The sequence below is a fragment of the Haemorhous mexicanus genome, chromosome 32 (genome assembly GCF_027477595.1).
Source record: "Haemorhous mexicanus isolate bHaeMex1 chromosome 32, bHaeMex1.pri, whole genome shotgun sequence".
NCBI lineage: Eukaryota > Metazoa > Chordata > Aves > Passeriformes > Fringillidae > Haemorhous > Haemorhous mexicanus.
In genome coordinates this window covers 916,285-939,123 of record NC_082372.1, presented here as the reverse complement: position 1 = coordinate 939,123, position 22,839 = coordinate 916,285, and the positions used below count along the sequence as shown (strand labels likewise).

The following is a 22,839-nucleotide window of genomic DNA, read 5'->3' as shown; positions in this document are numbered from 1 at the left end:
GGAGGGAACCTGGATTTATTGCCCAAAGCAGGATTTATTGCCCCAAGCAGGATAATTTCACACCAGAAGTGAAGCATTGTGAATATTTGTGGTTCTTGCCTTAAAAGCACTGGAAAACGGGAAATGGATCTGTTAGCAAGAGCTGTGGGGTGGGTGGGAGCAGTGGGATGAGCTCTGCTGGCAGCTCTCAGCTTTCCTGGGAAGAGGGAAGGGGCTGGATCCAGCTCCACGGATCTCTCAGGCAGTGATTCCTGCCAGGATGAGAGAGGGTCACGGTGTCACCCTGTCCCTGTCCCTATTCCACAGGATGGACCTGGCTGGAGTCCATGGAGAGCAGGAGCTGCTCCAGAATCCCACCCCAATCCTGCTGCAATCCTGCTCCATCCATCCCACCTGATCCCACCTCATCCATCCTGCCCCAATCCTTCTCTGGAACCCCAGCCTGATCCTGCTCCATTCCATCCCACCTGATTCTTGTCTGGAATCCAGCCCTGATCCCACTCCATCCCTCCCACACCAATCCTGCTCCATTCATCCCAACCCATCCTGCTCCAGAATCCAGCCCCAGTCCCACTCTACAATTCCCCCTGATCCCACTCTGGACCCTGCTCTGATCCGGAATCCCTCCCTGATCCCAGTCCATCCATCCTGCCCCGATCCTCCTCTGGAATCCCACCCTGATCCTGCTCCGTACCTGTGGCCAAGCCATTGGTTCCCACATCCTTCCCTGCAGAAAGAGAAGATTCATGACATTCCAGCATGGAGCACACACCAGGATTAACCCCAGGATCCATCCTGGGATCCGCACAGAAGGGATCCAGAGCTGGATCTGCCATTGGAACTCACCGGCTGCAGGGTTGTATCCACTCCTGTCCCTCCTCCCTGTGGAAACAAAGTGAGATCAGCATCAGTGGCACAGGATTCCCAGAACAGTGCTGGGTGGATCCGTGTCCCTTCCCAACCCCCCGTCCCATGTGCTACCAGATTGGAGCTTCCAGACGCCGAATCCGATGAGGATGAGGATGAGGATGGCAGCGATGACAGACACAGCGACCACCATGGTGAGATTCCTGCCAGATGTTGGCTCTGGGAAATGCGGGATAGTGAGGAGGGGGAGGGGAATCCCCATTTGGGAATTCCAAATTCCCAATCCCCACATTCCCAGCCTCACCCCAAGCGAAGATCCTGGGCTCTGGCATTCCGGGATGCTCCACCCTGCACCGGTACTGCTCCCGCTCCTCCGGCAGCGCCTCGATCCTGGCCCAGGTGTGGAAGGTGCCGTCGCTGTTGGGAACGATCCCGCCCCGCTCTGTCTCCTGATCCAAGGTTTCACCCCCCTTCATCCAGCTGACTGCGATGGTGTTGGGGTAGAATCCGTACGCGTGGCAGGACAGGATCAGCGTCCTGTGTTCCTCTCTTCCGGACACATGGACATCAGGGGGCTCTGGAATGGGATGATGGTGAGAGACATCCACGGAATTCCCACTGGAATGGGACTGGGGTGAGTTCTACCTATGGAATTCCCACTGGAATGGGATGAGAGTTGAGATCTACCCACAGAATTCCCACTGGAATGGTATTGGGATGAGATCTGACCATGGAATTCCCACTGGAATACAATTGGATGTGTCTCTGTCCCTCCGGAAGCCTCTCAGGAGCCCCTGGCCAGCCCTGAGTCAGCAGACACTAGGGGAGCAACCCCGACAGGGCCAACTGCAGGGAGACACTTTCTCGTGCCCCGAGAGCGCAGAGGGAAGCAGGACCAGTCACCTTTGCAGCAGAGGAGACACTAGAGACAGCAGTGGAAGAAAGGGCAGACACTTAGCAGGGTTCAATCCAAGGTTTTATTCAGGAGCTCTGAGGAGATCCTGCACCTCAAGGGGCCTCCTGTTGAGAGCACCAGGCAGGGCAATGTGCCAAGGTTACATTAAAGGGAGGTGGAAACCGAAAGTAGGTAACATTTTACCAAGCAATAAATGACCCAAAGGGATGGGTACTAGAGGATAGAATTTAGGACAGCGTATAAAACAAGTCTCGGGGGCTGACCCCAGGCCTCTGGCTAATTGCTCAACGTCTTGAACGGAAGCTTCTAGATGAAGAGGATGGGATGCTGAGTGATTGGCAGAGAGCCAGGGTAGGGATTTGGGGATGATCTCATAAAGGGAGAGGAATTCCATAGGTAAAGGGAAGGGGGTACAGTCTGGGGTAAACTATTTGGGAAAACTACAGGGATACAAAATACAAAACTACTTCAAAGTATTACAAAAGTATAAAAACACACTATAACAATTGGGGTGAGATCTGCCCATGGAATTCCCACTGGAATGGGATGAGTGTGAGATCTGACCATGGAATTCCATGGGAAGGGGATGGAGGTGAGATCTAGCCATGGAATTCCCACAGGAATTACTGTGTTCCCAAGTTCTCCATCCCCAAATTCCAAACTCCCACAAGAATTCTGCTCTCACCTTTGCGCTCCAGCTCCTTCTGCCCATACCCGACGTATTTCCGGAGCCATTCCGGGCATTTGTGCTTCAGGTAATTCGTCCAACGCTCAGCCACCCCTTCCTGTTCCCAGCGCCTCCTGCTGATCTCACCAACGCTGTCAGCCGCCACGAATCTCCCGAATCCCAGGTCAAAGGAGATTAAATCCCACCCATCGTAGCCCTCCCGCTGGGATCCACGGACACTCCCATCAGACAGGAGGTCACAGCCGTAAAGCCACTGTACGGTGTGGAGACCTGGGGGGATTGTACCCACAGAGACCCATGGAATTGCGTCCCAGCCCCTGGGAGCCCCATTCCAAACTTACGGAGCCCCAGAATCTGACGGAGACCCACAGAGCCTCACTCCAGCCCCTTGGAGCCCCATGGATCCACATCCCAACCCCATGGATCCCAACCTGTCCCCACACATCCCATCACAGCCACATGGATCACAAGCTATCCCATCCCAGCCTAATGGATCCCCATTTCAGACCCTTTGGAGCCCTGTGAATCCAGATCCATGACCTAAATATCCCATCCCAGCCCAACGGATCCTCACCCCAACCCTACAGTTCCCTTTCCAACCCTCCAGAACCCATCCCAGCCCCACAGATCCCATCCCACCCCCATGGATCGTCACCCCAGCCCTACAGATCCCATTCCAGAACCATGGATCCCATTCCAGCCCCACGGATCCCCATTCCCACCCTACAGTTCCTACCCCAGCTCCACAGCTCCCATCCCAGCCCATTGGATCCAATCCCAGCCCCATGGATCCCATCCCAGCTCCACAGTTCCCATCCCAGCCCTACAGATCCCATCCCAGCCCTAGAGTTCCCATCCCAGCCCCATGGATCCACATCCCAACCCCATAGATCCCAACCTGTCCCCACACATCCCATCCCAGCCCCATAGATCACAAGCTATCCCATGCCAGCCTAATGGATCCCCATTTCAGATCCCTGGAGCCCTGTGAATCCAGATCCATGACCTAAAGATCCCATCTCAGCCCCACGGATCCTCACCCCAACCCTACAGTTCCCCTTTCAACCCTCCAGAATCCATCCCAGCCCCATGGATTCACATCCCAGCCCCACGGAATCCCATCCCAGCCCTATGGATCCTCACCCCAGTCCTACATATCCCATCCCAGCCCCACGGATCACAAGATATCCCATCCCAGCCTAACAGATCTCCATTTCAGTGCCTTGGAGCCCTGTGAATCCACACCTGAGACCTACAGATCCCACCCCAGCCCTAAAGATCCCATTCCAGCCCCAGAGATCCCTTCCCAACTCCACAGATCCTATTCCAGCCCCACAGATCCCACTCCAGCTCTACAGATCCCCATTCTAACCCCACAGATCCCTATTCCAGCCCTACAGTTCCTATCCCAGCTCCACAGTTCTCATCCCAGCCCAATGGATCCCATCCCAGCCCCACAGATCCCATCCTAGCCCCACGAATTCACATCTCAATCCATGGACCACAAAATATTCCATCCCAACCTAACGGATCCCCATTTCACCACCTTGGAGCCTTGTGAATCCACATCCGAGACCTACAGATTCCATCCCAGCCCCATGGATCCTCACTCCAGCCCCACAGTTCCTGTCCCAACCCCATGGATTCCATCCCAGCTCCACAGTTCCCATCCCAGCCCCACAGATCCCACCCCAGCCCCATGGATCCACATCCCAAACCATGGATCATAACCTATCCCATCCCAGCCTAACAGATCCCCATTTCAGGCCCTTTGAGCCCTGGAAATCCATGCTGGAGATCTACAGTTCCCATCCCAACCCCACGGATCCCAACCTGTCCCCACACATCCCATCACAGCCACATGGATCACAAGCTATCCCATGCCAGCCTAATGGATCCCCATTTCAGACCCTTGGAGCCCTGTGAATCCAGATCTGTGACCTAAAGATCCAATCCCAGCCTGACGGATCCTCACCCCAACTCTACAGTTCCCCTTCCAACCCTCTAGAACCCATCCCAGCCCCAGAGATCCCATCCCAGCCCCATGGATCACAAGATATCACATCCCAGCCTAACAGATCTCCATTTCAGTGCCTTGGAGCCCTGTGAATCCACACCTAAGACCTACAGATCTCATTCCAGCCCTAAAGATCCCATTCCAGCCCTACAGATCCCTATTCCAGCCCCACCGTTCTCATCCCAGCCCAATGGATCCAATCCCAGCCCAATGGATCCCATCCTAGCTCTACGGATTCACATCCCAATCCATGGATCACAAAATATTCCATCCCAACCTAACGGATCCCAATTTCACCACCTTGGAGCCTTGTGAATCCACATCCGAGACCTATAGATCCCATCCCAGCCCCATGGATCCTCACTCCAGCCCCACAGTTCCTGTCCCAACCCCACGGATCCCATCCCAGCTCCACAGTTCCCATCCCAGCCCCAGAGTTCCCATCCCAGCCCCATGGATCCCACCCCAGCTCCACAGTTCCCATCCCAGCCCCATGGATCCCATCCCAGCCCCATGGACTCACATCCCAGCCCTATGGATCCTCACCCCAGCCCTACGGATTCCATTCCAGACCCATGGATCATAACCCAAGCACTACAATTCCTGTTCCAACCCTACAAATCCTATCCCAGCCCCACAGATCCCAACCCAGCCCCATGGATCCACATCCCAACCTGTCCCCACAGATCCCATCCCAGCCACATGGATCACAAGCTATCCCATCCCAGCCTAATAGATCCCCATTTTCAGCACCTTGGAGCTCTGTGAATGCACATCTGAGACCTACAGATCCCATCCCAGCCCCATGGATCCCCATTCCAGCTCTACAGTTCCCATCCCAGCCCCAGCTCCCCCCACTCACCCCTGCTCTGGTTGTATCGCCCCCGCAGTGTCTCCAGGTTCCTGGCATCGATGTGCTGATTCCCCACAGCAATCTGGGTCTGCCTCTCCCAATATCCCGGCTCGGCTCCATCCTCCATCCACTGCGTCAGCGACTCCGCCCGGCCCCGCTCGCTGTCGTAGCGCGCGAAGGGGATCCCATCCACGAACCCAATTTCCATGTACTGGGGGACCCCTGGGCTGGACTCTGACACTGCCACAGTCAGGTAACGCAGGGAGTGGAGAACTGGGGGGACACGGAGAGGTGGGGGGGTCAGAGGATCATGGATCAATGAAAGGGGAACTGGGAGCACTGGGAAGGGGTTTGGGGATCCTGGGGCCAAGGAAAGGGTGTGCAGGGTGGGACAGGTGGGATGGACAGGAAAGGGCCTGCAGGGGGTCCTGGTGTCCAGGAATGGGGGCTCAGGGGGTTCCAGGGTTATGGAAGGGGAGAGGGAGAGGCTGTGCAGGGACTGGGAGAGTAGGGATGGGGGTTCCAGGGATCCCTGTGCCCAGGAAAGGGGGTCCAGGAGTCCCCAGTGTCAAGGAAAGGGGCCAGAAGGTGGGGAAACTGGGGAATGGGAGGCTCAGGGGTCCTTGAGGAGGAGGAAAGGGGGGGCTGGGGGCTGTGAAAAGCAGGAATGGGGGTCCAGGGATCTCAGGGTTCAGGAAAAGGGGGGAGGTCTGTGGACTGGGAAAGGTGGGATGGAGGAGAAAAGGGGGACAGGGAGGAAATGGTACTGGATAAGGGGGTGCAGGGAGGTCTCAGTGCCCAGAAGTGAAAATTCAGGGGGGTCCCAGGGCCCAGATTTCCCCCGGGACTCTCCTGGACCCCCAAGAACCCCCCCACACACAGGGGGTGAAGAACTAAGGGGACACAGAGATTGGAAAGTGGAAGTGGGAGAGACAGGAAGGGTCCAAGGTTCAAGGAAGGGACTGGAAGAGGAGGGATGGGGGATCCAGGGAGTCCCTGGGCCCACCAAAGGGGGTCCAGGGGTCCCCGGTGTTGAGGGAATTGGGGTCTGGGAGCTGGGAAAGGCAGGAATGGGGCTCCAGGGGGTCCCTGGGTCATGGAAAGGGGGATCCGGAGCTGGGAGAAGCAGGCGGATCCCGGGGATGAAGCTTGGGAGATGGGAAAAAGAAAAGGGATCGAGGGAACGCAGGTGGGGAGGGGACAGGGGAAAGGGGAAATTCCAGGGAGTTCATCGGGATCCCTCTGGATCCCTGCTGTGACTGTCGGGACCCTCTGGGACCCCGTTTTGGGAAGCGGCAGGAATGGAAAAACGCGGGGACATGTAAAGTTGGGAGATCTGGGAGGTCCAAAGGTGAATGAAATGGGCGGGTCTGGGGGCTGGGAAAAGCGGGATGCACGAAAAGGGGGAGCAGGGGGGTCCCAGAGCCCTGACGGGGGTGAAGGGGTGTTCCAGTGCCCGGAAATGGAGATTCAGGGGCGTCCCAGTGGCCAGGAATGGGGCTTCGGGGGGGTTCCCTGCCCTGGAGACTCGGGATTAAAAGGGATCCTGATTACCCAGGAATGGGAGATCCGGTGGGTTCCGAGGCCAGATAAGGGGGTGCAGAGGGGTCCCGCTGCCAGGAAATTAACGTTCACGGGGGTCCCCGAGCCCAGAAATGGGAGTTCGGGGGGGTTCCCTGCCCAGGAATGGGGGGGGTTCACAGGATTCTCTTCCCGGAATCCAGGGTTCAAGTGTGTCTCGGTGCCCGGAAATGGAACTTCAGGGGGTCCCGGTTCAGTCGATACAGGGGGGTCCCAGTGCCAGAAATGGGCACTCAAGGGGTGCCCGGGCCCAGGAATGGAGGCTCAGTGGATTCTAATGCCCCAGAATGGCGGTCCAGGACGGTTTTCCTGTCCAGGAATAGGGGTTCGGGGGGATCCTGGTGTCAAATAAGGGAGTACAGGGGGGTCCCGGTGCTGGGGAAGGGGATGGAGGGGGGTCACAGGACCCAATATGGGGCTGTGGGGGGTTCCCGTGCCCGTTAACAGAAGTTCAGGAGGGTCCCGGTGCCCGGAAATGGAAGTTCAGGGGGTTCCCGGTTTCGGGGTCGCACTCACCTTTTGTCGCGTCTCCCGGGTCCCCCAGGAGCCCCAGGAGCCCCAAGAGCAGCCCCAGACCCAGCGCTGGAGCCATGGCGCTGCTCCGTTACGGCCCCGCCCACAGCTCTGGCCCCGCCCCAGCTACGGCCCCGCCCCTCAGAGCCGCCTTTGGCCCCGCCATTGGCGCCGCTATTTCCTTGCCGCCAATGGCGATCCGAACTGTCAGTGACGTCAGGAGTCGCCGGGCAGATCCCAGTCTCCCAGGTTGGGTCGCAGAAGCGAAGGGGACCGGGGACCGGGGACGGGACGGGACGGGACGGGACGGGACGGGACGGGACGGGACGGGACGGGACGGGACGGGACGGGACCGGGGAATCCCAGAGAATTCCTCTGGATCCCCGCTGCCACCTCCCTGAAGCCCTCTGAGAACCACCTGGGACCCCCTGGGACCCCCTTAAGAAAGCGCCGGGAGTGGAGAACTGTGGGGATCGGGAAATTTGGGAGATCTGGGGGTGCAAAGGTGATGGAATAGGGCGGGTCTGGGGTCTGGGAAGGGCGGGATGGCTGGGGAGGGGAGCAGGGGGTCCCAGAACCCGTGAGGGGGGGTCCAGGAGGGGGTCCCAGTCCCGGGTAAGGGGGTGCAGGGGGGTCCCCCTGCCCAGGAAAGGAGGTTCAGGGGGTCCCAGCAGGTCAAGGAAAGGGGGGTGAGGGCAATGGGGGGTGCAGGGGGTCCCTGTGCCCAGGAAAGTGGGTGCACGGGTCCCCGGTGTTGAGGAAGGTGGTGGGTGGGGGCTGGGGAACGCAGGAGTGGGGACCCAGGGGGTGCCGGGTCAAGGAAAAGCGCGGGCTGGAGTCTCAGAGGGAGAGGGCCGGGAAAGGGGGTGCGGGGGGGCATTGGGGCTGGATAAGGGAGTGCAGGGGGATCCCCAGGCTTGATAAAAGGGTGCAGGGGGTCCCGGTGGATGGGAATGGAGGGTTTGGGAGGGTTCCGGTCCCGGATATGGGGGTGCACAGGGGTCCTGGTGCAGCGGAACGGGGGTTCAGGGGGTCCCAGTGCTGTATAGGGGGATGCAGTGGGGCCCTGGTGCCCAGGAATGGGGGTTCAGGTGAAGTCTCTTCCCAGAAATCGGGGTTCAGGGGGTAGAAAACAGTGTGGTGGGGCTCCAGTGCTGGGAAAGAGGGTGCAGGGGGTCCCCGTTCACAGGAATGGGGGTTCACGGGGATCCTGGTGCAGCGGAATGGGGATTCGGGGGGTCCCAGTGCCAGATAAGGGGATGCTGTGGGATCCCGGTGCCCAGAAATGCGGGTTCAGGGCAGTTTCCGTGCCCCGGAATGGGAGTTTAGGTGGTTCCAGGCTCCAGATAAGGGGGTGCAGAGGTTATGGGGGCTAGGCAAGGGGCACAAGGGTGTCCCGGTGCCCCGAAATGAACGTCCAAGGGGGTCTCTGTACCCAGGAAGGGGGGCTCGCCCGGAAATGGAAGGTCGGGAGGTCCCCGTGCCCGGGAATTGCGGCTCAGGGGGGTCCCGGTGCCGAAGCAGTCGCCGGTCCCCGGGCGGATCCCGGTGCCGCAGCTCCGAAGACGCGAAAGTGACGGGGGCAGCGCGGGGAGGGGGAGGGGACAGAAAAAACCCTGGGAATTCCCCTGAATCCTCCCGGGACCCCCACTGCAGGACGCTCAGGGGGTGGAGAACTGGCGGGACGCAGAGATTGGGGGTCTGGGGGGGGGGGGGGGTCCAAGGGTCGGGAAGCGGAACCGGGAGAGCCGGGAAGCGTCCAAGGTTCAAGGTTCAAGGAAGGGACTGGGAGAGGCGGGATGGGGGATCCAGGGGGTCCCTGTGCACACACAGGAGGGGTCTAGGGGTCCCCGGTGTTGAGGGAAGTGGGGTCTGGGAGCTGGGAAAGGCAGGAGTGGGGGTTCAGGTGGTCCCTGGCTCACGGAAAGTGGGGTCTGGGGCTGGGAGAGACGGGCGGATCCCGGGGACGCAGCTTGGGAGACGTGAAAGCGAGACGGGGGAAAGGGGAATTCCAGGGAATTCATCTGGATCCCACTGGATCCTCGCTGAGACTCCCTGGGCCCCCGGAGGACCCTCCGGGACCCCTGGAACCCCTTCCAGGAATAGCCGGGAATGGAGAACTGGGGGGACGCAGAAATTTGGAAGATCTGGGAGTGCAAAGGTGAAGGAAAAGGGCGGGTCTGGGGTCTGGATGGGCGGGAGGGCCGGGGAGGGGTGCAGGGGGTCCCAGAACCCGTGAGGGGGGTCCAGGAGGGGGTCCCAGTCCCGGATAAGGGGGTGCAGGGAGGTCCCCCTGCCCAGGAACGGAGGTTCAGGGGATCCCTGCAGATTAAGGAAAGGGGGGTGAGGGCAATGGGGGGTGCAGGGTGTCCCTGTGCCCAGGAAAGTGGGTGCACGGGTCCCCGGTGTTGAGGAAGGTGGTGGGTGGGGGCTGGGGAACGCAGGAAGGGGGACCAGGGGGTGCCGAGGTCAAGGAAAAGCGCGTACTGGAGTCTCAGAGGGAGAGGGCCGGGAAAGGGGGTGCGGGGGGGCATTGGGGCTTGATAAGGGAGTGCAGGGGGCTCCCAGTGCGTGAGAATGGAGGGTTTGGGAGGGTTCCGGTCCCGGATATGGGGGTGCACGGGCGTCCTGGTGCAGCGGAATGGGGGTTCAGGGGGTCCCAGTGCTGTATAAGGGGATGCAGTGGGGTCCTGGTGCCCAGGAATGGGGGTTCAGGGGGAGACCCTTCCCGAAAGTCGGGGTTCAGGGGGGTCTCGGTGCCAGATAATGGCCTGGCTGGGATCTGGTGCTGTGGAAGGGGGTGCAGGGTGTCCCCGCTCACAGCATTAGGGGGCTCGATGGGGGTCCTGGTGCAGTGGAATGGGGGTTCTGGGGGTCCCAGTGCCAGATAAGGGGATGCAGTGGGTCCCAGTGCCCAGAAATGCGGGTTTAGGGGGGTTTCCGTTCCCGGGAATGGGGGTTCAGGGGGTTCCAGGCTTCAGAAAAGGGCGTGCAGGGGTTATGGGGGCTGGGGAATGGGCACAGGGCAGGTCCCGGTGCCCCAAAATGAACGCTCAAGGCGGTCTCTGTGTCCAAGAAGGGAGGTTCGCCCGGAAATGGAAGTTCGGGGGGTCCCCGTGCCCGGGAATTACGGCTCAGGGGGGTCCCGGTGCCGGGGCAGTTCCCGGTCTCCGGGCGGATCCCGGTGCCGCAGCTCGGGAGACACAAAGTGATCGGGGCAGCGCGGGGAGGGGGAGGGGACAGAGGAAACCCTGGGAATTGCCCTGAATCCCCCCGGGACCTGCCCGGACACCCACTGCAGGACGCTCAGGGGTGGGGAACTGGCGGGACGCAGAGATTGGGGCGTCTGGGGGCGTCCAAGGGTCGGGAAGCGGAACCGGGAGAGCCGGGAAGTGTCCAAGGTTCAAGGAAGGGGCTGAGAGAGGCGGGATGCGGGATCCAGGGGGTCCCTATGCCCAACAAAGGGGGTCCAGGGGTGCCCGGTGTTGAGGGAAGTGGGGTCTGGGATCTGGGAAAATCAGGAATGGGGCTCCAGGGGATCCCTGGGTCACGGAAAGGGAGTCTGGGGCTTGGAGAGGCGGGCGGATCCCGGGGACGCAGCTTGGGAGACGCGAAAGCGAGACGGGGGAAAGGGAAATTCCAGGGAATTCATCTGGATCCCACTGGATCCTCGCTGAGACTCCCTTGGACCCCGGGGGACCCCCCGGCACCCCCTGGAACCCCTTCCAGGAAGCGCCGGGAATGGAGAACTGGAGGGACGCAGAAATTTGGGAGATCTGGAGGTCCAAAATCCGAGGAAAAGGGCGGGTCTGGGGTCTGGGAAGGGCGGGATGGCCGGGAATGGGGGTGCAGGGGGATCCAGGAGCACTGACGGGGGTGCGGGGGGATCCCAGTCCCGGATAAGGGAGGGTCCCGGTGCCCAAAAATGGGGGTTCAGGGGGTTTCCGTGCCCAAGAATGAGGGTTCAGGGGGAATTTCCTTCCCGGAATTCGGGGCTCGAGGCGGTTTATATGCCCGAAAATGGAGGTTCCTGTGGCGCCGGTGACCAGAAATTGAGTTCAGGGGGGTCCCGGTGACCAGAAATGGGGGTACAGGGGGGTCCCGGTGCCAGATGAGGGGGTACAGGGGGTCGGGCTGTCCGGAAATGGGCGCTCAGGGGGGTCCACGTGCTCAGGAATGGGGGTTCAGGGGGGTCTCGATGCTGGGGAAGGGGATTGAGGGGGGTCACAGGACCCAAAATGGAAGTTCAGGGGGGTCCCGGTGCCCGGGAATTGCGGTTCAGGGGGTTCCCGGTTTCGGGGCCTCCCACTCACCTTTGGTCGCGCCCCCCGGGTTCCCCAGGAGCCCCAGGAGCCCCCAGAGCAGCCCCAGCCCCAGCGCTGGAGCCATCGCAGCCGTCCCCGGTCGCGGTTGTAGCGCAGCCAGAGAGACGCGAAAGCGAAAGTGCCCGAGGGAGTGCGGGGGAGGGGTAAGGGGGAGGGGAAAGGGGGAGGGGAAAAGGGGGAATTCCAGGGAATTCACCTGGATCCTCTCCTGGAACCCTCTGGATCCCACGGGGATCTGTCTGGGACCCTCCACGGCCGCGCCCTGCTGGACCCCCGGGCCGGGCTGTGCTGAACTCCCGGGCCCTGCGCTCGAACTCTGCCCGGGCCCCGCTGGGTTCGGCCCAAAGCCGGGCAAGCACCGCCAGCAGCGCAGCCAATTTTTCCTGCGAGTCCGGGTCCCACCCCCGGCGGAGCAGGACTGGGCGCTGGGACCCCGATTCCTGATTCCCAATCTCCTTCTCTCCCTCTCTCTGCTGTTCTCTCCCTTTCCTTTGGGGGATCATAAATCCCAGAGCGGCCGCAGAGCCCCGTGCCCAAGCCGGGTGTCCCAGCAAAGGGAGCCCGCGGGGTGAGGTGCCCCGGGCTGGCCGGGAATGGGGGCCCGGGGGTCCCCGGGGCCACGGGAACGGGGGATCCAGGGGCTGGGAGAGGAGATACGGGGGAAAAGGGGGTTCTGGGGGGTGTTGGTGCAGGGAAAGGGGGTGCAGGGTGGGGTCTCAGTGCCCGGGAATGGGGGGGGGGGGCAGGATCTGGGAAACGGCAGGAGCTGCCGGGAAAAAAACAGAACAGAGAGGGACAGGCTGGGATGGACTGGGAGAGACTGGGAAAAGAACCCACTGGGAGCAGAACTGGGGCACCAGGGATCTTACTGGGATATACCAGGACCACACTGAGGGCTACTGGGAGCAACTGGGAACATACAGGGGACAATTGAGATATACTGCGAGTGGTTTGGATCATCCTGGGACTGACTGGAATCATACTGGGAGTGATCAGTAGTAGTGGTGAATTAGAGAAACTGGAATAATGCAGGGAGCAAGTGGGATCATACTGGGATCGATGTGGTCACACTTGGAGTGACTGGCACAGTACTGGTAGTCTCTGGGATCATATTGGAGGTGACTGGACTCATACTGGGAGCAACTGGGAGAACAGTGGGGGCAAATGGCATCGTGTAAGGTGCGACTGGGCTCATACTGGAAGTGACTGGTGCCACACTGGGCTCTTACTGAGAGGGAAGAAACCATACAGGGCATAACTGGAAGCCACTGGGACCGTGTCAGGGGCAACAAGGATCCTACTGGGAGCGATCTGGACCACACTGGGTGTGACCGGGATCACACAGGGGGTGACCGGGACCCACCGAGGAGGCGGCGGCGGAGCTCGGAGGCGGCCGGAGCGCAGGTGGGAGCCGCGCTGGGTTGTGCGGGGGCTCGGGGCTCGCTGCGGGCCTCGGGGGCGGCAGGGGGCTCAGGCGGGTTGGTTGTGCCGTGTCCGGCCCGTGCTGCTCCTGGGCTGAGGGCGCTGCGGGAGCGGCTGCCCGCGGTCTCCTTCCCGCCGCTGCCTCGGCAGGAGCCGCTGCCCGGGCAGCGCTGGCTCGGCCCGGTTCCTGTGGCCCGGCAGAGGGGGCTGCTCCGTCCCCGGAGGCTGCGCTGGGGCCACCTCCGAGCTCCGCCGCCGCCTCACCGGGCTCCGGCCGCTGCCGCTGCTCCCGGGCCCGCACAGCTACTCCGGCAATGGCGGCTCTGCCGAGCCAGGGGCGCCCTCGGGGCGGCACCGGGGCCGTGCTTGGCCCCGCTCTCACCAATCAGCCCGCGAGGTCGACGACCGACGGCAGAATCAGCCAATCACAGCGAGGGGCGGGCTCTGCACACGGCACGGCCTCACCGCCCTTTCCCCACACTCCGGCGTTTCCCGGAACCCGCGGCTGAGGAGCGGCCCCGGCGCTGGGCCCAGCCCGGGCAGGAGGCCAAGGAGCCGCTGCTGCTGCCCCGAACCGCCGGGAGCTCGGCGTGACCGGGACCTGAGGGCGCTGGGGTGAGTGCGGGACGGAGCAGGGACCCACCTGCAGCCCTGGCAGGAGCCCAGGCCGGAGCAGGGGATGCTGGAGAGAGGCCAAAACCTCTCAGTCACTTCCCTCCTCCCCCTGGGCAGGGAACAGAGCACACAAGGAAAGGCTCCAGGGTCTGGGTAAGTGGGGACAGTTCAATCACTGGTGACGGGCACAACACACTTGTCAGGAAAATTAATCCACAAACATCAGAGGTTTATGTCCGAAAAGGAGACAGAGGAGTCCTTTTACTTTATTCGAATACAGGGAGAGGCCCTGGGGCATTCCCCTGGGTTCTCTCAAATTTTTGGAGGACGCAGCCTCCCTTTTTATCCCAATTTCCCAGCCGTATTTCCCTTCTCTCTTTCCCCGTTGGCTGAGGTACTTGACAGGTTCAGACTTCTCGATACACCCGAAACCGAAGATTTCCCTCTAATGTGTAACCCTCCCTTTTAATTTTTAATTCTTACGGAATTTAGGGTTTTCCCTCATTGTTTCTTTCATCTTTCAATGTTCAGTTTCATTTATCAGCAAACCTAAAGTTGGTTTGTAAAAGCAAATATCTGTTTCTATTCATCAATCAGTGGAATCTTTCCCATTCTTTCTTTTATCTCTCAGTGCTGGTTTGATCTACCAGCAGACCCCCAGCTTATTTATAAGGACAAAATCCATCATTCCTCTCACACTTGACTTGGGGAAATTAATTGAATTTATTATCAAACATACCAGGGCAAGAGAATGAGAACTGAAATAATTCCTAGGGAAACATCCTCCCCCCACTTCTCTCTCCTTCCCGGGCTTAACTCTATCCCGCATTCCCTCCCTTCTCCCCACCCAGAGGCGCAGGGGCTGGGGGTCCCAGCCCGGTCATATCACAGCCTCCCCTCAGGGACAGGAATCCTCGTCCTGCCCCAGCCTGGGGTCCCTCCCACGGGACACAGTCCCTCGGGAACAGTCCCTGCACTCGCTGCTCCAGCGGGGATCGCCCACGGGCTCACAGGTCCTGCCAGGAGCCACTTCCATGGCTCTGTAGGGGCTTCCCAGGGGCTCGGGGCCTCTCTCGGGCATCCCCTGCCCGCGGTCTCCTTCCCGCCGCTGCCTCGGCAGGAGCCGCTGCCGGAGCAGCGCTGGCTCGGCCCGGTTCCTGTGGCTGGGACAGAGGGGGCTGCCCCGTCCCGCCGGAGGTTTCTGTGCCCGGAGGAGGCAGAGGAGTCCTGTAAAAGTGACTTTATTGCTGAGCAGAGGGAGAGGCCGTGGGGCATTTGCCGTGCGGTCTCTGCCATTGTTGTAGTTCGCAGCCTCCTTTTTATCCTCATTTTCCCGGCCTTATTTCCCCCTCCCTTTGCCCACTGGCTGAGGTACTTGGAAGGTTCAGACTTCCCGATCCGCCTGCTGTATGTCCTCGTTAATGTGCACCCCCACTGTTGTTTAACATCCGATATTCATGGCTCTGTTAAGTCCTTGTTCTTCTCGAAGTTCAGGAATCTAGCGGGACTTTGAGCAGCCATCCGTGTAAATTTGTAACATTTTCTGGAACTGATGGTTTCTCCCGTTACTTCCTTATCTACAAGTCCCTGGCCCTATCTCCGAGCAGATTCACTAATTGACTCTGTTTTTTCTTCCTGGGTCCTCTTTGATTTTGGGATTATTCTCAGTGCCCTCATTCCCTGTCCTGCTGTAGCCATTTCTGGATCAGGAGGCCTGGCTGCCACCTGCATCCCCTGGCTCACCTGCTGAACCAGCAGCACACTCAAGGTGTGGAGCATGGTAAAAAGATGAGAGTTACTGTAGCACATCAGAGGAGAAACAGCATTCGTTTAACCCACGGTCTGCCAGGGAGCCACAAAACCGTGTCCCATTCCCATCCTTTCCATGTTTGGACTGGTACATGAGCTACTTTCTTGTTTCCTTTGTTATCTGTTTCTCCACTTTTCCTTTGCCATCTGTTTGCCAACAGCAGTTTGAGTCATTTATTTTCCACAAGCACCTCCTTGTTCTGCTTACAGATGATCTGATCCCATCCCCTGGTGAAATGTTGTGTTCCTCATTTCAGTGGATTGGTCGGCAGGGAGGTCAGGAGCTGGAGCTGTCTGGTTGTTTGTTATTTTGAGGACAGCTTGTAATCTAATGATGCCATTGAAACGATAAACGGGTTCTGTGGCTCCTGATATGAATTGGTTCGGCTTCCCAGGGGCTGGTCTATGCTGTTGTAGGATTTGTTCTGGTGGCCTTTCAGCTTTTCAGAATTGCTTTTGTCCCCCTGTTAGGTGACATGGTGTCAGCAGAAGATATTGAAGCCTTCCTGCTCAGGGCATTTCAGTGCCAGGCTCTCACAAGCACCCACAGCTCTGCCGGTTGAGCTGAGCATGGGGCGGTGACCTGCGCTTTGTCTGATTCCCCTTCCTTCCCTCCCCTGGAACAGGGTTTTGCTTTTAGACACCACTTGTCCTGGTTGCTTCAAAGTGCTTTGGAGAGGCACCATATCTAATTTTCCCTCTTTCCCTGGGTCTGCCCACACTTCTGGGTTCACTTCAGCATAGGCCTTGCCAGACATCTGACACAGAGGTACAACAGAACTAGCCTCTGTTTCACCTTTTATAAAATTAATTTGCGTTCCCCGTTTAGTGATCAAATCCCTTCCCAGAAAATCATAATCACAATTAGGAGCAAATAAAAGTTCATGCATTTCAAACCCATCACCCACATCTGCTAACAGTGGTTGAATAAAACCATACATATTTCCCACTTATCCCCTGAATAATCAGAGACATTTTGGGCATTTTTTCCCCCCTTGAGTCTAAGATTCAGAGTGGGTTGAGAGGCCCCTGTGTCCATCAGGAAAGGCCTCCTCTCAGTGCAGACCCAGCCCGAATGTTCTCAAGGGCTCCAGTGTGGTGGGTCCCTGGTGTGATGGGAGCTGTGACAGCCCTGCCAAGCCATTTCCATCAAGGGATGGACTTGCTTGTCCTGAGGGTGCTGCTGTCTCTGCTTGCAGTGTCCTTGTGCCCTGCAGCTGGAGCCCTGATTCCTTGTCAGGGGCAGTTTGGGTGGGCTCTCCCCTGCCGAGGAGGGCAATGCCTCTGCCAGGTGCTTGTGGCTGAGTGCGTGCCCTGGGTGCTGGGGCCCCCTTGGGCCCTGGGGTTGATCCCTCAAGAGCTGTAGGAACTGTGCCCTGGCCCTTGCCTTCAGCTTGGCCTTTTTCTGCTCCCTTCTTGCATTCCCCTGCTGTGCCTTTGTGCCCAAGTGCTGCAGGGCCTTCTTGTGCCACTCTTGAAGCTCCCCTCTATGCCTGTGGGTGCTCATCCTCTGACAGCTGCTGAGCTTTCTGTAAAATCATTTGTTTCTCCAGTGATCCCAACCAAATCCTATAAAGATAATTACCATGCTAAAATGTATAATCCATATTTCTCAGATTTTTCGACTGTGACCTCCCTGTGCTCAGGGTCCCCTCCCCAGCCCGTATCCCAGAGCTGGTCCCTGTCCTGCCGCAGTGTCCAAAGGTGCCCCCCCGGCGGGCAGGGCCGGCAGCTCCACGGGGCCGGGCAGCGGCCGGGGCGTCCCGCAGCCTCCTGGGGGCCGGGGGCCACTGCCGGCCCTGCCTGGGGCTGGTGGGGTCAGGCAGTGCCCGGCGCTGAGCCCCGGCTGCCCCACAGCCCCGGCCCAGCCCTGCAGCTCCCCACAGGCCCCCAGCCCGTGCTCCCGGTCCCGCCCCTCTGCACCCTTTGCTGCCACTGCCCACCACAGAGAAACCCCCTGAAATCCTGACTTTAATTTGCTCTCCTGGAAACTGTGGATAGAATGGACCTGGATCAACTGGCAAATGTTGAGGCTAAGACTCTGCTGATAAAGATCCCAGTTCTCAGTATTTTTCTCTTCCTCCTCCTTTCCATCATCCTTTGTCATTGATTCCTCCTGCTGCTTCTTGCCTTATCCATATTCTTGCCCATTCCCCTTCACCCAGTCTCTTCCCAGCACACCAACACCATCCATCCCCTGTTGTTCGAATCCCTTCTGCACTTCCCTTATTGCCCCCTGGGTGTCCATGTCCTTAATTTCTCTGGGGGAATGTGCAAACTGCCTCAACATTCTCCCAAGGGGCCCTTCAGTGATATTTTGGGATCATCATCCCTTTGGCCAGGACCCCTTCCTGGCTTTCCCTTTTCTCCCCTCCATGGGTGCCCTGCCATGTTCATTCCCCGAAGATCCCACTGCACTCACTGATGAGATTTCCAGAGCTCTCTCCCTGCTGGCTCTTCAGAGCCCCCCTGATGTGTCACTCATCTGTCTCCTGGTCACTCTCAGGTACCCAATCAATCCCCGGTGCTGCTGCCACCCAAGGGAGCCGATCCCCCAAACTGGGTGAGGCACCTTCAGCTGCACTCACTGCCCGCTGCCCCAGATGGTGGAAGGAATTCCGAACAAGTCCCAGGGTGTGTGGAAAAATGCACATCACCAAAGGATTGTGTCCAGAAAGAAGACAGAGGAGTCCTGTAAAAGTAATTTCATTCCTGAAAAAACGGAAAAGACTATTGAGACATTTCCACAGTGTCTCTCCAATTGTTGGAGGACACAGCCTCCTTTTCATCCTAAGTTTCCTATTCTGCGTCTCCTGCTCCCTTTCTCTATTGGCTGAATTACTTGAGAGCTACAGACATCCCAATCCACCTACTACTTCCCCTTCCTAATATGCTCCCCCCTATTGTATAGCAAATGATATTCATGGCTTTGTTAAGTCTTTGTTGTTCTTCTCGAAGTTCATGAATTTAGCAGGACCTTGGCTGAGCAGCAGTCACTGTCATCAATTAATAACATTTTCTGAAACTGATGGCTTCTCTTGTCACTTCCTTTTGTACAAGTTGCTGGCCCTATCTCTGAGCAGATTCACAGCTTCTGTGTGTAGACACTTTCCTTTTGTTTCTTTCATGGGGGTCCCCGGTTTGTGAGGCATCCCCCGTGGAGAGGGGTGTCCCCCTTGCTGCAGTCCCGCCCTCAGGCAGTGCTCACACAATCAGAGCATGTGGCACTCATGGCTCTGTAGTTGCCAGGCAGACCCGCAGCGTTCCCCAACTGCGCTCCCCCCTCCTCCCCAGCGCCCCCCTCGAGGGGAATTTGGGGAGGTGGGAGTGGGGCAGCGCCAAGGCCGGGCCCCCCGCGCTGTCCTGGCGGGAGCAGCTGCAGTGGGGACTGAGTGCGGGCGGAAGCGGCCGAGAGCCCAGCGCTGCCCCAGCCCGACCTGCCCCAGCTCCATCCCTGCCCCTGCGGTGGGATGCTGTGGGTTTGGGGGAAGAGGGAGCCGGCAGTGGGTGCTGGGCCTGGGGCAGGAGGAGAAGAGAAGGAGAAGCAGGGTTGAGGAACAAAATGGTCAAATGATGTGTATGGGATAAGGTGGGATTGTGCAGGAGGAAGAGGAGTGTGAGGAAGAGTAGGGACACAGGAGGAGGAGTAGGACCAGAAACAGGAAGCACCACAAGGTTTCATCCCCCTCTGTGTGTGCAGACTCACCGCCAGCCCCGGGAGTGTTGCCGCCCCACATGCAACAGGTGACCGGGGGGAGGGATCCACAATTTTTACTGGGGTTAATCTTGGTGTTTCTGTGTTTATTGTGTTCTGAGCTTTATTGGGTTAAATGTTGGTGTTTTGTTTTTTTGTGGGGGCTTAGTCTTGATGTTTGGGGTGTTTTGTGCTGTGTCTTGATGTTTAGAGCATATTTGTATGAATTTTGGTGTTTTAGAGTGTCTTACAGACACATGATTCCCAATGACTTCCTGAGATGAACTTGGGCAAGGAGGAAGTCCCAGTCCAAGGCACTCTCATCTTGTATTTTCCCCCAAACCAGAATTTTTCATTCCCAGTGAATGTTTGGATGGAGGAGGAGATAAAGCCCTGGAGATCTTGCACGAGGGCAGGCTGCAAACCCTGCCCTGGGAGCTGTGAGCAGGAAAGAGCCGCCCTGAGCCAGGAAGGCAGCCGGAGATCCAGCCGGAGCTCAGAGCTGGTGGAGAAGCCTCATGGCAGGGAGAAGCCGCACAAGTGCTTGGAATGTGGGAAGGGTTTCAGCCAGAGCTTGAACCTGATCCAGCACCAGGTGGTCCACACTGGGAAACAGTCCTACAAGTGTGAGGAGTGTGGGAAGAGCTTCAGAGACAGCTCTGACCTTATCCGGCACCAGAGGATCCACACTGGGAAACGGCCCTATGAGTGTGGGGAATGTGGGATGGATTTCATCCAGAACTCCAACCTGAGGAAACACTACGGCGGAATTCACACGGCGGAAAGGCCCTACCAGTGTGGGAAATGTGGGAAGAGCTTTAGCCAGTGCTGTAGCCTGATTCAGCACCAGGTGATCCACACTGGGGAACGGCCCTAAACCTTCTTGGAATGTGGGAAGAGCTATGGGTGGATCAGTGGCCTGAGAAGACAGCACCAGCGCATCCACATAGGGGAGAAACCCTACAAGTGTCCTGAGCGTGGGAAGAGGTTTCACATCAGCTCTGATCTCCTCAAACATGAGCGGCTTCACACCGAGGAGAGGCCCTTCTGCTGCCCCGACTGTGGGAAGGGTTTCAAGCAAAACTCCAAAGTCACCATCCACCGGTGCAACCACACTGGGGAGAGGCCCTACGAGTGTGGGGAAGAGCTTCTCACAGAGCTCAACCTTGACCAAACACCAACGGAGGCACCACTAAGGGAAGCCCTGTGAGTTCCCCAGCGTGAAAGAGAAGAGAGAGGTGCCCAGCAGGGCAGCCAACCATAAGAGTTCATAAACAGGCAGAACCTGAGACTTTTAACCCTTCTTGTAGATGATAGAAACCTTGCAAATGCTAATTCCTCCTGGAGTTGATAAAATAGAGTTTGAGATAGCAAAAAACGGGCAAGTGAAAGATGTTGAGAGAAGCTGAGAAAACCCTAGGTGAGAAGAAATGATAGAGTGGCCTTTAGCTGAACTTTTCTTGTATAGCCATGGGCAGAACCACTTGTGTTCCTGTGACACAGAGACTGCATCTAAGAGAAGACAACAGCTCAGAGCCAAGAAAGTGCGGTGATGCGAAAGAGCGCCTGAACAGAGACGACGAGTGAAGAGAGTAGTAGTAGTGCCCTCCGTATTCAGAGAAGAAGAAAAAGAAAATTATCTCTATTCAAGAGACCCCTCGGCCCCAGGAAGTGAAATTTAGGGAAAAACAAGTGTCCCAAAAAGAGAGAAACTGTGCTCTTTTTAGAACTAGACAAAGCATCCTTAAAAAGAAAAAACCCTAGAAGCAGCTCTAGTCCATGTGCAGTGGTGAGAGCACTAGACATAGAAAGAAGAAGTCGCGATAGCAAATGTTCTCCGAGCAGTGCCACATGTGACACAGAAACACGAGAAATTTTGACTGTTTCCTGGGGAAGTCTGTGGTGCAAAAAAAACTCTCTTCTCGAACAATTGAGAATTGATTATCTGAAGAGTAGTGATAGACTGAGAGTGAGTAATCTAAAAAATAGTAACTGAACTAAAAATCCAAAGTTTTGTTTTACTGTGATGTGTTAAAAATCTGGTGGGGAGAAGAGAAAAAAATTTTAAAAGTTTTCATCCTGTGTTCTGTGTGTTTCTCTTATAGTCTTAAGTTAATAAAGTTTTTTTCCTTTCATTCTTAAGCTAGAACCTGCTCTGCTCTGTCTCTGATCACATCTCACAATAAATATTTAAAAAAAAATTCATAAAAACACTAACATTGTGCCAAGTTCAAACCATGACATGCCTTCAATCCAGGACCAACAGATCCAGAGTCTGAGCCTGGCCTATTCCTTCCTGACCCTCATGAAAACTAGGTGTAATTAAAGAAAAAGGCTCTTAAGGAGGGGAATTTTGATATCACCATGAAAATAGCCACGCCACTTCACGGCACCAGGGGAAACAACCCACACTGGGAACCCCTCACTTATTTGGAAATTAAGGAATTACGCTGCACGGCTACTGAACTTAGGCTGGGGTCTCCCTATTTTGCTAATCTTTTACAGATCACACTGTCAACTCATCTTATGACTCCTGATGATTTAAAGGGACTGGTGAACTTTTTGTTGACCCCAACGCAGTATGCCATTTTTGATGCGTGTTGCAAGCTGCTCACCTGTTGGTGGTGGAGCAAGAGGCAGCAGAGCCGTGACCTTCCAGAAGTGTCTCCAGTAATGAAGGAGCTTGGTGGCACAGGCGCACACACACACAATCACTGCAGCACACACTTCTGGTAGCTCTTGTGGAATCACCAATGACAAAGAAGTGGGAAGGGTCTTTGTGTAAAGTTCTGAGGACGTTTATTGCAGCCACACACGAAGGGGTCCAGGGACAGAGACAAAAGAACAGTGGAGGGTCCAGATTTAAATATAGGGGACAAGGTGGGTGGAGCAGAGCGTCAGGGCCAATGGGTTGAGGGCTCAGGGCAGTACAGCGAGGGACAAGGGGTGGCAGCCAGTAGGGTAAAGGAGTGGGACACTGTGGCAATATGGGGCCCATGGGTAAGCAGGGAAGGGAGAACATTCTAGGGCATATACATATAAGGAAAAAGGGGTGGAGAGGCCCACAGGCCAACCAGGGAGGTAGAACTGGGGTACGTTTGCATATACAACAAAGCATCATGGGAGAAGTTCTGCTCAGTCGCCCTGAACAGGGGAGATTTCTCCAACTTGGGGTCTGTCCGTCCAAGGGGTTATAATGGACCTTTGTTCTGTAGGCACACCGGCCTCCACAACTCCACAACTCCCCCTTCTTTATTTAATAAAAAGGCATCTCCCAAGGATTTTTAAATTAAACATTTAAAACAGCTGAATAAATGTAAACCAATAAAAACAATCAAAAGCACCCATAATAAATTCTTTAAAATGGATGCAAGCTATCCCTTGAGTCCCCTGTGTCCAAAGAGGTCCTTTAACCAGTCTGTGGCTTTTTCAGCTTTAAGTTACTTTACTTGGTCCTAGATTGTCTGGGTTTTGGCATGGATGCCCTCGCTGTGGGAGGATGGGTTGAGGCAGCACAGGCTGTCAAAGTTTTCTTTGGG

The 22,839-nt window shown here is 57.3% G+C and overlaps 1 protein-coding gene and 1 pseudogene across 1 annotated transcript; one reads left to right on the top strand and one right to left on the bottom strand.

Moving 5' to 3' along the window:
* On the bottom strand, nt 1-7,579 carry LOC132340554 (class I histocompatibility antigen, F10 alpha chain-like). The gene is made up of 8 exons (XM_059871616.1): nt 7,439-7,579; nt 5,351-5,614; nt 2,469-2,741; nt 1,172-1,444; nt 982-1,086; nt 847-882; nt 695-727; nt 1-251 (listed from the first exon to the last, which is right to left on the bottom strand). The coding sequence occupies exons 1-8, from the start codon at nt 7,512-7,514 to the stop codon at nt 238-240; spliced, it is 1,074 nt and encodes a 357-aa protein (XP_059727599.1). The 5' UTR covers nt 7,515-7,579; the 3' UTR covers nt 1-237.
* Nucleotides 7,580-13,308: 5,729 nt separating this feature from the next.
* On the top strand, nt 13,309-21,449 carry LOC132340582 (zinc finger protein 239-like; annotated as a pseudogene).
* Nucleotides 21,450-22,839: the final 1,390 nt, after the last annotated feature.